The sequence below is a fragment of the Cheilinus undulatus genome, linkage group 6, assembly GCF_018320785.1.
Source record: "Cheilinus undulatus linkage group 6, ASM1832078v1, whole genome shotgun sequence".
NCBI lineage: Eukaryota > Metazoa > Chordata > Actinopteri > Labriformes > Labridae > Cheilinus > Cheilinus undulatus.
In genome coordinates this window covers 49,829,173-49,845,490 of record NC_054870.1, presented here as the reverse complement: position 1 = coordinate 49,845,490, position 16,318 = coordinate 49,829,173, and the positions used below count along the sequence as shown (strand labels likewise).

At 40.7% G+C, this 16,318-nt stretch overlaps 1 protein-coding gene across 1 annotated transcript in view; it reads left to right on the top strand.

Annotated features, from left to right (window-relative positions):
* LOC121511364 overlaps positions 1-13,902 on the top strand; it is a 76,619-nt gene extending 62,717 nt beyond the window's left edge. Inside the window, exons 14-15 of the mRNA XM_041790012.1 lie at positions 8,162-8,355; positions 12,519-13,902. Coding sequence (XP_041645946.1) covers positions 8,162-8,355; positions 12,519-12,762 — 438 coding nt within the window. The 3' untranslated portion in view covers positions 12,763-13,902. The remainder of the gene's footprint in view (positions 1-8,161; positions 8,356-12,518) is intronic.
* Positions 13,903-16,318: the final 2,416 nt, after the last annotated feature.

The following is a 16,318-nucleotide window of genomic DNA, read 5'->3' as shown; positions in this document are numbered from 1 at the left end:
TCACTCGGCCATCCAAATAATTGAAATCAGGTGTTCTAATCACTTCCATGGCCACAGGCATATAAACTCTAGCTCCTAGGCATGCAGACTGTTTCTACAAACATTTGTGAAAGAATGGGTCTCTCTCAGGCGCTCAGTGAATTCCAGGGTGGTACTGTGATAGGATGCCACCTGTGCAACAATTCAAGTGATTTCAGGAGCTGGGCTTGGCCCCTTAGTTCCAGTCAAAGGAACTCTGAATGCTTCAGCATACCAAGAGATTTTAGGCAATCCCATGCTCCCAACTTTGAGGGAACAGTTTGGGGATGGCCCCTTCCTGTTCCAACATGACTGTGCACCAGTGCACAAAAGCAAGGTCCATGAAGACATGGATAAGAGAGTTTGGTGTGGATGAACTTGACTGGCCTGTACAGAGTCCTGACCTCAACCCCAGAGAACACCTTTGGGATGAATTAGAGTGGAGACTGAGAGCCAGGCCTTCTCATCCAACATCAGTGTGTGACCTCACAGATGCACTTCTGGAAGAAATTCCCATAAACACACTCCTAAACCTCGTGGAAAGCCTTCCCAAAGGAGTTGAAGCTGTTATAGCTGCAAAGGGTGGACCGACATCATATTAAACCCTATGGATTAAGAATGGGATGTCACTTAAGTTCATGTGTGAGTCAAGGCAGGTGAGCAAATACTTTTGGCAATATAGTGTATTTCAAGTGTTTATTTCTTTTAATTTCACTGATTATAGCTTACAGCTAATGACAATTCAGTATCTCAGAAAAGCTTTATTCTCACAGTCTGGTTCAGTACACACAAGCACAATCATGGGGAAGACTGCTGACAGGACAGGTGTCCAGCGGATGATCATTGACCCCCTGCACAAGCAGGGTAAGACACAGAGGGTCACTGCTAAAGAAGCTGGCTGTTCAGTGCTGTATCCAAGCACACGAGTGGGAAGTTGAATGGAAGGGAAAAAATGTGGTAAACAAAGGTGCACAAGCAACCGAGATAACCGCAGCCTTTAGAGGATTGTGAAACAAAGCCCATTTAAAAATAGTGGGAGCTTCACAAGGAGTGGACTGCAGCTGGAATCAGTGCTTCAAGAGCCACCATGCAAAGACAGATCCAGGACATGGTCTACAACTGTTGCAGCCCTCATGTCAAGCCACTCTTGAACCAGAGACAATGTCACAGAGGCGTCTTACCTGGCTAAGGACAAAAATAACTGGACTTGATTTGGAAATCAAGGTCTCAGAATCTGGAGGAAGAGAGGAGAGGACCAGAATCCTAGTTGCCTGAGGTCCAGTGTAAAGTTTCTACAGTCAGTGATGGTCTGGGGAGCCATGTCATCTGCTGGTGTTGGTCCACTGTGCTTTATCAAGTCCAAGGTCAGTTTTAGAGCATTACATGCTTCCCTCTGCTGGCCAGCTTTATGGAGATGCTTATTTCCTTTTCCAGCAGGACTTGGCACCCGCCCACACTGCCAAAAGTACCTGGTTTAAGGCCCATGGTACCTCTGCACATGATTAGCCAGCAAACCGGCCTGACCTGAAGCTCATAAAGAATCTGAGTATTGTGAAGAGGAAGATGTGAGACACCAGGCCTAACAACGCAACATAACACCTCAGCAGTGCCACAGACTGATCGCCTCTATGCCACGCTGCATTGCTGCAGTAATTCATGCAGACCAAGTATTAAGTGCTGGACATGTTCATACTTTTCAGTCAGTAGCTCAACAATTCTGTATTAAAAATCCTTTCTTCATTGGTTTAAGTAATATTCTTATTTTCCTGAGATAGTGAATTTTTGGATATTCTAATTTATTTTGAGTTCATGTTTTTGTTGGTCTAAGCCAGGAGTTCTCAACCTTTTCAGCCCGCGACCCCCAAAATAAAGATGCCAGAGACCGGGGACCTCCACTGTACCTGAAGGTGGTTGAACAGCCAGGAACATTCAAGAATAGTCATGTGGAGACAAGGCCGTCCAAAACGGGGGATAAATGGGAGAGCTTCCTGGCACCCAGCCAAACTGGGGATCCATGGAGGTCAACAAATCACCATATTTTATATTTAACCTGTATAACAACCTCTCTTACCAAAGAAACAAATATCTTTATTTATTCATGTGTGTAGTAAAAGCCTTCCTAAAAATTTAAATCATTTCTTGTCAAAAAAAGAACATAAATGGTTAAAAAAAAAAGCTAAAATGGGGTAATAATGGGAAAAAAATGTAGGAAAAGGTGGTGAAGCTGGGTTTTTTTTTTTATATATATATATAGGTGAAGTTGGATTTTAAAAGTAGCAAAAGTGGAAGTGGTAAAAATTAGATAAAAATAGCAAAAAGTGGATTGAAGTTGCAAAAATGGCCATAAATATTGGGTAAAATGTGGCTGAAATTGCTTTAAATTGGCAAAAATTGGTGGAAATTTGGTAAAATGGGATGGAAAATTGATATAAAATGGTAAAAAAGGGTTAGCCGAGAAGGAAGAAATAGGCAGATACTGGCATAAATTGGTTTAACTACCAAAATTGGACATATCAATTGGTGAAATGTGGTTAAAATGGGAAAATTGGGTGGTTTGATAATGGCAATAAATGGTCAACAGAGGCAACATCAGGCTTAAGTGGCAAGAATTGGTTTAGAAGTGGCAAAAACAGGCAGAAAAAAAGTGTTGGAAAGGGTTTAAAACTGACCAACACAGGTGTTAAATGGTGAAATTATGTTGAAAGTGGTGGTAAAAAATGATGAAAAGGGGTAAAAAATGTGGGAAAATTGGTGTAAAGTGGCAACAGTGTAATCTAAAAAATATTCTTAGTTTTTTTAGGGCCTCTGGAGACCCCCTCTCAGAGTCTCACGACCCCAAAGGGGGTCCCAACCCCAAGGTTGAGAACCACTGGTTTAAGCTGTCCAGCACTAGAGAGAAGAGGTTTTAGCTTGCTGATGAGGCCGATATGTGACAACTTTGTGTCCATCATCTTTGATCTTTTTCACTTCTCCCCTGAGCGACGGCACAAAGCTCCATTCAGAGCTCTCTGTTTCATTAAGCTGTGCAGTTATCCCCGTTTGAGAGCGGACACACAAGGCTGAGTGAATTCCTTTAGATGAACACGCATTTTTTCCTGAGAAAATGATGTTTAGCGCCGACATCCGAGAGCCTGTGACCATACCAACAAAGGAATGTGTGTGACAAAAGCCACTGGGAGAGCGCAGTGGAGAAATGGGCCAGCATGTGTAAAACTATCTGCAGCTATCCCCGGAGGAGCCCACTTCTTTTTTAATGTGGCTCTTTTATCCCGTTGGAGAAGCCCTAACGAGGTGCCATGAAAGGACACACGCGGCTCCGGCTTTGAAAGGTGCCCCGTGTCACGTTGCCGCCCCGGGGCCACGCTTTTTTAGGTGCTGAGTTTGTGGGAAAAGCAGCAGCGCTAATGTTTATCATATGACCTAATCAGAGTTAACACACAGGTCAGAGCTGAGGAGCAGCCTGGGAACTGATGGAGCTGCCGCTCTAATAAGGAGCAGACCGCCCTCTATTTGGTCTCGTAGGCCGCCCCGCATTACAGACAATAAGGAAATATTTCATCATCGGCACTCTAATCTCCAGGATCTACTGCCACTGGAGAGCATGAATAAAGCAGCCGACAGGAAAGGAGAGAGAGAAACAGAGGGAGGATAAAGGGAGGAGGGGAAGGACGGCATGTGAAGGGTCTGAAATAAGACTTTAAACTTGGAGCTCTTCATAATTGTAACAGTGACGACTGAACAAGGGAAAGTGAGACAATCACTGTGTCCTCTGAGCTTTAGATGTGCATAAATTTAGTGGAGAAGGGACACAGTAGAGCGTAGTTTTGAATTATCTTTGAAGACATGTTGTATTGATTTACTTAGTCCAATTAATTACCAGTAAAACGATCCAGTTCCTGCAAGAGTGAAAGAACCACTCACTGTTATTCATTTATTTATTCATGCAGTACAATGTTGAATTTTCAAAATAAAACTAATTTTCTAGGAACAGATTTATTTTTTTTTGCTTTTAATGTCAACCATGTGGATGAACTAACCCATCTGGAAAGTAATGTCAGACTTCATAGCAAAGCCAGGATGTACACAGACATCAGGATACCAGAGGATAAAGTAGAAGAACAATAGGGAAAATTATTAGATAATTGCATATTAAAGGCAAAAAGGGTAAAAAGTGGCTAAAAACTGGCCCACAGTGGCAAAAATTGGTGTTAACAATGGTGAAAAGCAGTTAAAAAGTGGAAAAAATTAGTATAAAGTGGTAAAAAGTTGGCTATGTTGCAAAAATGGGTGGTATAAAATGGTTAAAAGCTTTTAGAAAATGGCAAAAATGAGTTCAAAGTTCCAAAATTGTAATAAATAAGTGGTGAAAAGGGTTCAAGAGTGGCAAAAAATTAGGGGCGTGCATATGGTTGAGTGGTTTAAGGTGCTACCCATGTACTCAGGAATCCAGCCTGGGGCCCTTTACCGCATGCCTCTCCCCACTCTCTTCCCTGTTTCCAAGTCTATCCACTGTCCTTCCTCCAGCTAATAAAGGCATGAAAAGGCCCAAAAATAAATCTTAAGAAAAAAAAAAAAAAAGGGGGCAAAATTTGGTTAAATTTGCAAAACAAAGTTAAAAGAGGCAACAAGGGATATACAGAAAATATGGGTTACAAAAGGAAAAATGTGCCAGAAATGGGTGGTAAAAATGGTAAAAAGCAGTTAAAAATGGGCAAAAATGGGTTTAAAGTGGCAAAAAAAGTGCCCAGCAGTGGTAATAATGGTCAAAATGGTTAAAAAGTGGAACAAATGAGTATAGAGTGGCATAAAAACTGGCCAACAGTGGCAAAAATTGGTATTAATATTGGTGAAAAGCAGTAAAAAAGTGAAAAAATGGGTATTAAGTGGTAAAAAGTTGGCTATGTTGCAACAATTGGTGATAAAGATGGTGAAAGACTTTTAGAAATGGCAAATATTAGTCAAAAGTTCAGAAATTGTCATAAATAAGTGGTGAAAAGGGTTTAAAAGTGGCAAAGAATTTGTTAAAGTCGCAAAACAAGGTTACAAGAGGCAACAAGGGAAATGCGTGTTAAGAAAGGAAAAAAGCAGCAGAAATGGGTGGTAAAAATGGAAAAAAGCAGTTAAAAATGGGCAAAAAGGGTTTAAAGTGGCAAAACAGTTGGCCAACAGTGGCAAAAATGGGTGGTTATAATCGTCAAAAGCAGTTAAGAGGTGGAAAAGATTTAATAGTTTAAAGTGGCATTGAAAAAGTGTTTGCCCCCTTTCTGATTCCCAATGTTTTCACATATTTATCACACTTAAATGTTTTGGATCATCAAATCAATTTTTATCTTTCACAAGGACAACCCAAGTAAATACAAAACGCAGATGCAAATGATTATTTAATTTTTAAGGGGGGAAAAAAATCCAAACCTATCTGAAAAAAAGAAAAGAAAGAAAATGATATCGAAGTTCAAAAATGGGCAGAAATATGTAGTGAAACTTGGTTAAAACATGGAAAAAAGATATAAAGTGGTAAAAAATGGGCTATGTTGCAAAATGGGTGGTAAAAAGGGTGAAAGGCTTTTAGAAAATATCAAAAATCAGTTCAAAATTCAAAAATGGGCATAAATAAATGATGAAAAGGAGTTTAAAAGTGGCAAAACAAGAATAAAAACAGGCAACAAGGGAAATGTAGAAAATATGTTAAGTTAAAAATCTGGTATTATGACACAACTAGAAACAGCATAGGATGATGGTTGCAGTCACATTATTGTATTATTGCAAATGTGTCTTGAAAATATTGAAAAGTTTTCTTGCTTCCAGCCTAAAATCCTAAAAGCCTGTAATCATGACAGATGAAGCTTGGAGAAAATCTACAATTTTTTAAAATGATTTTCCTCTGGGATTAAGACAGGCTTTTTTCTTATTATGGAGACAACATATTGGCTGTAAATCTTGACCCAGTGACCTCTGAACTTGAATATTAGTGCTTTAATCGTCCACTGACAGCCCAGTGGATGTGTCTGATCTGTACACAGGATATGTGCCCTGTGTCTGGCCCAGGTAGGTCAGGATTTGATCCGATCTTTTGAATAAACAAGACGAATATGAAGAGAAAATTCCCCGGCCTCTTGGCTTGTGTCCAACACTGAGGCGAACTAAAAGGGAAAATCATGCGCATTAGGAGGTGCTTTTCAAGGGGCTTCAGCTGCGTTTCCGCGAATATATCCTGTCTGGCCCGCTTGTCTGCGGAGAAAGAGGCCTTAGATTTGACCCCTGACCCAGGCGAGGCGGCAGCCATTGCTGCGAGGCATTCACATGGTGTTGGAGGTTTGGGGGGGCAAGAGGGCTGGATAAGGGAATGTTGGAATTCAGCGGTCGGACTCACAAGTTTTTACTGATCCCCACAAGCTACTTGTGGTGTGATCTCTCCCAAAGCTAATCATTACATCTTGGTGGTCTCCTGGCTTTGACGCAGCCTCATTGTTACATGTTGATGACTTCCATGGTTCAGTGTTTTTAATCTTTGAGGACTCTTTCCAAGAAAAGATGTTGCATAATCTCAAAGTATGACAACAATATGTGACCTCTCATAATGAGTTTACAGGATTATTTGACTGAATAGTTTTGTGATTTTATCTTCTCTTTAACGATACAAAAGAGTCAATATTCTCAACATTTTTATAATACATACTAAATGTGAATGATATTTGAATCTGTCACAAAGTCAGTGAGATACAAATTAGGGTCATAATTTAATAAAAGCTTTGTCTGATGAATATATCCCCAAATATCAAGGTAGAATAAACAGGTAGAAGCAGGTGGCACAAGCATAGCGAGCAGAGCATGCACCTCTATGGGTTTCATTTAACCCTTTTACAAAATACTGCAAATCTTAAAAAAAATATATATATATATATATATATATATATATATATTTATTCAGTCATTTTTTGAATCTCATAGAAATGTTTATTACAGGGGTGTTGGGAGTGATATATATGTGAAGTTACCTTTTACGGTGTTTTTCAAAGATAGATTAGCTGTTAGTATTTATTTTTGTGTTATGCATCAATGGTGAGCTACAACCTCATTATACAAGAAGCTTGTGAAAAGTAAGAAACTACTTTAGCACCCAAAAAACCAGCATGTGGTAGTTAACTTAACTGGTTCTAACTGTGCCTGATAATGCTGCTGCAGCATGAAGCATGTATGGTTATTAACAACAAACTTCAGATTACTGGACATTGTAGTATAACCCCCAGAACGAGAGACAAAAGGTGTGTTCATTCTCACGTTGTTATGAAAGACATTACAACCAGTAATGCACATTAAACAGTTTGACTTTAAAGATGATGAAGGAGAAGAAAGCAGGGACAGAGAGCAAGATTAGGATGATAAAGGAGAAGAAAGCAGGGACAGAGAGCAAGATTAGGATGTTAGGGGAGACAAAAACAGGGACAGAGAGCAAGATGAGGATGATGGATGAGACTAAAGCAGGGAATGAGAGCAAGATATGGGGTGATGGAGGAGAAGAAAGCAGGGACAGAGAGCAAGATGAGGATGATGGAGGAGATGAAAGAAGGGAATAAGAGCAAGATGAGGATGATGCATGAGGCTAAAGCAAGGAATAAGAGCAAGATATGGGGTGATGGAGGAGAAGAAAGCAGGGACAGAAAGCAAAATTAAGGTTTGGAGGAGATGAAAGCAGGGACAGAGAGCAAGAGGTGAATAAACACATGGACTAATGTGAAGGAAACAATACAAGTAAAATTTAAGTCTGCCAAGCAAAAACATTGCTGATAAACACAGGGAGATTACAATTCAAAAGTACATAAAATGCACAGATATTGGTCAAATTACTGGCATTTTTTGCTTGGCTTGCTGGTTAAGGGGCTCTGTGTAATGGGATGGGGTTTCCAGAAAAAGGCAGTTTCAGTCATTTTTTAGCTAGAAATTTCTCTCCTTTTCTCTTTTTTGACTTCTTTGTTTTTATCTTTTGTGGAGTTTATTGGCTGTTTAATAACTTAAAAATTCTATTATGTATTTCCCTTACATCAGTGCACCATAAAGGAACTCTGTCTTGAAGTTTGAACAGTTTCCATCCAAGAACTTCTTGCCGTGCGTTAGTCCGTGTTTATTCTCATTCTTTCTATTTCAGGAAAAAAGTCAGAAAAAGAGTTTGGCTGTCGGCAGCCTGAGTCAGCTGGTGTCTCCACAGTCTCCTGCCATGCTGCTGGTCGTACAGGAGAACCACAACCCCGACGGCCGGTACGGCTTCATGTGCTGCCGTAGAGAAGGTGGCGGGCTGGTTGTGGTCAAAGCGGAACACTCTCACCTCTGTGTGGACGACAGGTAACACCACAGCGCTCACTGAGTGTCCACGCTTAACCTCAAATAATTGGTGAAAGTTCACAAGAGGCCACCTCGATGGTGAGATCACACCACTCATCTCCGTCATGGCTCTGTTTCTCTATGCTTGGTTGCTATGGAAGTCCATTGGATACTAGCCCCAAAACAAGCAAACACTGAATTGTAATCCTTGGAAGGAGAAGAGAGTGAAAAGAGATGGATGAAAGAACTTCTTATAATTAAGTTATTACTGCATTAAAACATGTAAATACTTAGACACCTATAAAGGGCGGCTGACATCACCTTTGTGAGCCAAAGACAGAGACATGTTCATGACAGAGCAGAGACAGAACCACACAGACGTCTTTGAGATCGCTGTGTGGGTTCACATGTCGCAGCATCTCTGCCAATGCTCTTCACTCAGCTAATGAGAGCGATTTCCCTGTCAGATTGTATCCAGGTCGTCATAAATAACATTCATTGAGGTATTTTTAAAAGCCCTGGGCAGAAGCGGTGTTTTTAATATTTCATTCTTTGTCATTTGTGAATTTCTGGCGCTATTTGTTTCTAGTTAAACAAAGATTGCAGAGGTTCTGCCTTTGCCATAGTCTGATTATTGCTAAACATTTATAATGTGAAGACTAGGGAGATTTTCCATCAGCTCTGTTGATATAAAGCTTATTTTTTAAGTCCTGTTGTCACAGAAAACACGAGAACCAAAAAAGTTGACTTCTCCTTCCTGATATTATGTATTTCTCTGCAGAGCCCCCGTTTAAAGCCTCTAGTCTGGCATTTTGGCCACCCATTCTAACTTTTTCTTTTTCCTGAGTCAGAAATTATGTGTTTTATTTTGTGAAAGTAATACAGTAGTGTATTAAAGCACTGGCAAACTTTATGGAGCTTTTAAACTAACTTGGTATGAAGGACATCCATCAACGTGCATATTAAAGTCTAGTAATAGTAATAGTAATATTTACCTCTGTATCCAAGCACCAAAAGAGAATCTGTTTATTGATGGAAGCACGTCTGCCTTCACTACAGTAGGTGGTGATATCCTCATTTTCAGCTAACTGTTCAGTGCCTTAGCCTGATTTTTTGACTGGGTGGCCCTACAAACTTATCAATATTATCAATATTTTAAATTGCTGTAGTAATATTTTATTAATCAACAATTTACTTTGATGTTGAGGTGCAGGTGGCCCAGTGGTTTAGGTGCATCCCTGGCCTTAAACCACTAGGCTATGTATGCAGTCAGCCTAGGTTCTAATCCGGTCTCTGGCACTTTCCCTGCTCTGTTCCCAGCTCTCTCTCATCACTAAAGACAGTAGAAACTTAGATGGGACTCAAATCGTTTGCAAGATATGCCACGCCAGAGTGAAATACTCAAACAACACGATGAATCAGCGAGATAGTCATCATAGCAATAGCATTACAGCTAAGGGCTAACATGAAATGAGCCTATTTAAGCTTCTGCTCTATAAAGAAACAAATCAGATGGATTTGCCTGTTTTTGTGTTTCTCACTGGCAAATCCATCTTGCAAACTCCCATCTGAACAATTTGGGCCTGGTTAGAAAGTGACAGGACCAATCAGAGTCAAGGGGCAGTACTTTTGTGTGCGGCGGAGTCGTAACGTAAGCAAGCAGCGAGAAGAGGCCGGTGCAGTTATTGTGGACGACATTAGCGTGGATGCTGCAAAAATGCCAGTTTTATCAGAATTTGATGACATTTCTTTGTTAAAAGAAGGACAAAGAATAGCGTTGAGTTGTTTTCTTTTGTCGTGTACTGACGTGTCTACAGTCACCATGGTTCTTGTTATGCAGTTCTCTGGAGTTTACTCCTCGGTAGCAGCTGCAACATCACATGTTTTGTTGCACTGATTAGCCTGTGAAGATATGTCCGACAGAACGTTCATCCAGTCACCCTCCGAGTTTTTTTTTCCAAAGGCTCTGCCCTTTTCTAAACGCCGTCTATGGGAGGTTTTCAGATGGATGTGTGATGCAAATCCATCTGGCGTGTCAGGTTAACTGCTCTCCGCTTGTGCAACCGTGGTCACATGGTCAATATGTCATTTGATCTGGAAGGACCTGCTCCTTCTCAGTGTGGGAGAAAAAAACTAAAATAAGAGATGAGTCCCCCTGATCCCTCTTAAACAAATGTTAGCTATTATTGTGACTATAAAGAACACATAAAAAAACAATGAATGTGCAGTTCTGTCCTTGTTAGATTTATTGCTCAACAGAAATAAATCACCTTAACTTGCTAATGCAGTGATGACCACATATTCTTCGATTTAATGATGTTGAAAGATGTCAGAATTGACAATTTCAGGTACTTACAGCAGCACCTGTGCTGTGTAAAGAGCCACAAGCAGACTGCAACACAGCCTGAAAAAAAACAAGTGAAGTATAAGGTCGTTTTCACACCTAATAGTCCAGGGGACTCGGTCCTTTTTGGAATGGAAAGTGCAACATTGCTGCATTTTCCTGTGGTTTGGTTTGCATTCATACTGCTCTTTGTTAAATGGACCAAACCATCTGAACACCTACAACATCTGCCCGCTAGGGTGCTGTTGTCACAAACAAACGGCTACCAAGAAGAGAAGCTGGCGTAGAAGAAGACGATGCGGGGAAATCCAGCTCCTTCCACCCATAGACATTATATACGTAGACACCTTATTGACTGTGTTTGCCTGCTGCCGCCATACATCAACGTGTCTGCCATATTACCAGAGGAAAGACCGTTCCATTAACAATGTAAGTCAATGAGGGATAAAGGGTTTTGTGATTAAAAACAAACAGGTTTACATTTAAGTGGTCGTTATGAGTCGTTTGTATATAACGTGGAATATCTCTGGTAAGATGGTGGCGGCATTGACGTACGGCCCACTGGCCAATGAGGCGTCTGCGTATATAATGTCTATGCTTCCACCGGTCTTTTTTCCACATAAACAATGAAAAAAACACAGAATTTACGCTGTCTTGGGGTTTCTGCTCTTGCATTTGGGCATAAGGAGTAGCCAGCGAGGCGGTGTGCTGTCGAACATGTGGTTCTTTACATGAGACGAATAAATAAGCACGGACTACGAAGTGTTGCCATGGCTACACAGACGCTAAGTGAGGTACCGACATGTATTTGAGTGTATTAAATCACATATAAATCCGTATATCATTACGCTTTATGCCACTTCCTGTCTTTGGTTTACAAGTTGCTCCACTTTGCTTTCACACCTCAAAGGAACTGCACCAGGGTTCGGCTGGAAGCAGACCGAGACGCCCTGTTTTTAAGCGGACCAGAGTCTGCTTGTTTGGTCCGCACCAGAGTTCGTGTGAGCTTTCACACCACTCCAAAAGAACCGGACTATCCAGAAAAACGGACCAGAGTTCTTTTAAAGCGGACCAAACAGCTCTGGTGTGAATGCGCCCTAACTCTAACTTTAACAAAGCACAGACGCATTCTTATTCTGGACCAGATTTCTAGGATGGCCATAGCTACCCTTGACCAACCCTGGATACGCACTTGTTATTGTGGACCTTCCTCTAGTTCACATTGCATGCGGTACAAATGTAAGACAAGCTATCTCTCCAGTTTTATAGTAACATCCAAAGGCAGGTGATGAGGTGAAAATTCTGCACGGAGCATGTGCAGAACAGCAATTCAGTCCAGTCAGACTAAGGTGTATTCTTGCAAGATAGAACCAGACTCATACCACTTTATCCGTGGTTTAGTCCAACCTCAAAAAAAAAAAGCACAATTTAGTAAGATTTTAATCAGACTAACATGTTGACATGCATTTTAAAAATCCAGTTTCAATTGGACTGATGCTATAATTCAACCTTCCTGACTGCCTGTAAACATGTTTCTCACTGTAGTGCAAACTGAATTCTTATGATGTGAAATTCCACAGTTTAATGTCTGACTAGCAACTAGAAAAGTGAAACTTCGCTTTCTTTGAGCGGTGACATCTTTAAGTCGGTTGCACTTGCAGGCAGACATTTCTGTAGAGAGATGAAGCAAAGATAGGCCAATGTCAGAGAGATGGAGGGGTGTTCCACTACAACTTAATGCTGTTTCTTTCCACATGGACAGTAAGAACATATGATGGACTCATGATCAGAACTATTTTTCACTTATAACTTCATGATGCTGAATTTGCCTTTTTTCCAGACTGGTGGAGGTGAATGGTGTATCAGTGATCAACTCCACACAGGAAGAGCTGACAGATATCCTGCAGCAAGGACCCAGCGCTCAGATCGTTCTCCTACGCCAGCCGCCACCCACCCTCACCCCCCAACAGCAGCCTGTTCTTCTGCAACGCGTGGTCAAACCTGATCCTGTGCAAGCAGCATGGACAGAAAATGATGCAATCATCATGGAAACCCCACCACAGCGCAAAATGATGGCCATTTAATGATCAAGGAAAACAGAAATAAACATCTACTTAAATTGAAAAACTGTGCGACAGAAAAAGTGAAGTGTTTCTAACTTTTTAAGAATAATGTCTGTTAGTGGAATTACACATAATGTGAAATCTGGCCATGCACCTCCATATGTGAAGATGTTTATTGTGTTTTCAGATTGGTCTGTGTTGATTGGTGCCAAATGCATTCAGTCAGGAATGTCAGTTAGTTGTATAGACGTGTTTTTGTTGGACTCTTACAACTTCAACCCATGTGTGTGACTTTAATTCAGGGTTTCTGCTGACTTAAAAAGTCAAATGTAAGACTTTTAAAGACATTTTTAAGATTTCAATGCAGTAAAAAACAATTTGTGCATTCAATGTGGTATCTTTTGGATTTCATGTCAGACTCTTTGGCTTTCATTCTCTTTGTACCAAGTGTAAAGAGTTTTCTTTATCTTACGAGTAGCCTCAAAATCATTGTTTGCTCCCAGAGACAACAGGTTTCCTTCTAATTAAAAAGAAAGTCAGTTTCCTTTATCATGCATTTCCCCCAATCTTCTGTTTGCTGTTTTTAAATACATTCACATTACACAGCCAAAAATGCTTTGAAACATCTCAGGAACAAACATATTCACTAATAGAACCATAAAAATTAATATAATTCCACATGTCAGTGTGCATATGATAGTGTTTTCAGAAAAGTCAGAGTGCCATTTAAAATAAAAGCTCCCTCACAAGGAAAAAATAACACTTTTAGCACCTGTAGTTTATCTAGTCCAGTCCAAATCATGCACCAGTATATCACATTGTTGCATTATTACTTGGTTTGGTCCTGGTTCACATGATAATGCAAAAAATTGGACTATAATGTGTGATGAAAGAAGAAATGCTGTTTAACCAATTAGCTTACCCTGCATCTGCTACTAAATGTGTCAGCACTGTTGTCATTGTACAGCCTGATATATTGCCCCTAATCTGACGCTATTGTCATACTTGAAAACTTTAACAGCTCTTTATTGTGCTCCCAATATCTCAACAAACTATGATGAGGCATGCCATATTACACACAGGCTGTGTGTAATACGGTATGCCTTGTGGACTGTGTGGCACAGCCATTTCAATGAAATACTTTGAGCTTTTGAACTGACATTTCGCAGTGATGTTATTCTTGTCCTGCAAAAGCAGTGTGTGTACATAGTTAGCTATGTGCATACACTGACACGGCTGTGTTACCTTTGCCAAGAGGCCAACATGACACCAAGTAGGAGAGAAAAAGAAACAGTGCAGATGCCGTATTACACACAGCCTGTGTGTAATACGGCATGCCTCATAGACTCTGTGGCACAGCTGTTTCAATTGAAAGAATTTGATCTTTTGAACCTACATTTTGCTATGATGTCATTCTTGTCCTCCAAAAACAGTGCATGCACAAGTGTTACCTTCTGCTGACAAGCCAACATGCAAGTAGGAGGGAAACAGAAACAGTGCAGATGCTTCAGGGCTTTTTTTTCCAGTAAAGGCAAAGGAAAATAGGAATATTTTCTTTCAGTAACTGATAAATGGAAAAATTTTCTATACCAGATAGCTTGAACTCCAAAACTAATTTGCATGAATTGTTGCAATGAAGAAAAATCATCTGAAATGTTTATGTGCTATGGCCTTAAATGTTTACTGTGCGACACTTTAACCTGGACACTGCCAATAATGAACAGAGACGGCCCACATTTTAACAGCAGAAAATATTTCATCTATTCATTATCTATTCTGCTTCTCCTTTTAGAGGTTGTGGGAGGCTAGAGTCAATTGCATCTGTTTTGGGAAGAGATGCAAGAAAAACCCTTGCTTGGTAGTCAATCACAGGGCTGACACATAGAGACAGACAAGCAATCACAGCTATGGGCAATTTAGCTTCACCAATCACTAATCAGCATGTCATTGGACTATGGACTAGGAGGGAGTTGCAGTACCTGGAGAGAACCCACACATGCACCGGGAGGGAATGCAAACTCCACAAAGAAATGTACAGTATCTTGTTTTACCCTAAAGAGGCACAAAACTTCCTGAAGTAAGTTGGATAGAGTTTGGTTCTTTCCGCAGCAGGAAAGGCAGAGTGGCATGACTTTTCAAAGAGTCTCAGTTTGCTTGTTTGGGCCCAGAGAGTTGAGTCACACCAACATAGATACATTGTACTAAACTAGCAAAGAGATTCAGTTTTGTTTTAGGAGTCAAAACTCCTGAAGACATTTCCTAAATTTTAGGATCTTTTTAATCCACATGGAACCCTGTAATTGTGGTCAAACAGTGTATGATTAACCATGTTGTTTTAACATATGAGCAAAAGAACATCTGTGGAAAACGCACATTTGGAGAAAATAAAAACAAATACTAGTCAGTGTTTCCGTTTGGGTCTTTTCCTGTCTCACATCTTCTGTTTTGCATAAGGGGATATGAAAAGTACAAAGAAACAGAGAACCATTTGGAGTTTTTCTCCACTAGGTATGTGATAAGCATTTCTTTTTTAGCCAACAACAATGCGGGTCTGATGAGAAGTCGTAATGCTTTAACCTTTAAAAGTGAAGATAAAACTGAATAGAAAATATGCAACATGCTGCAAAGACACGTCCACAAGCTCTGTGTCATGTCTGCAAGCTTTCTTTTTGCAGATCAGACACTGAGATGGTGTGGGACTGTGCTCAGAGCGGAAGGTTTATTAAAAAATGAGTCACGTCTCCCCTTTGTAAGTTGTAATGTAATCCACTGTGCTGTAGGAACAAACCCCTGGGCCCGGAAATGCCTCATTTCTCAGCCTCGTTCTTCCTCTCTAAGTGGCACTGGATCACACGAGTCTGACAGAAAGACAGCACAAACACTACCAAACCGTGACCCAGACCTCGGAGGTCCAAAGAGCCTGAGAGGAGAAGTGATGAGACCCGTTTCGCCTGTCAGTGGATGAGAAAGGTCGAGAGTCAGTAACCAATATATTTGTGTATTAATGGTTATGAAATCACAGGAAAATGAGCTCCACATAATTCCTCTGGTGAGAGAGAGATGATATTTTCTGGTTGCCAACAGACTCACAGAGAGGGAGGGGTGTGATACCCGCAAGCTGGAGATTTGAGGGACTTAGACCTGGGAAATAGAAGTCAACCATGCCACATGTTCATTTATACACTAAAGATGAAACCTAAAGATATGCTTTAGGAAGGATAAGTGAGGGAAAGGTTATCAGAGACCACAAAGCTTGGCAATAGAAGAGTGTCACACAACTTTTGTTGCTGAAAAAAAAGCTTGAGGTGCAAAAACTGTAGTTCCTAGCTTTACCACTAGAGGCTGGTTCCAAAGTGAGTCAGTTTCCATAGAGCCCCGTGTTAGAATGTCCAGCTTTACATGGAAACAGCCTGATAGATGAAACAACATTGATGTCTTTGGCTATTTTATTTGAGAAAGCTGCACGGGGTGAAGTTTTACAAAACTCTCCTGCTGAAATTAGTAAAGGCTGATAGGGGGCGTGGCCTATTTGAGTGACAGTTGGGAGCTGCTAGCTGCAGTGTCAGCTCAGCTCAAC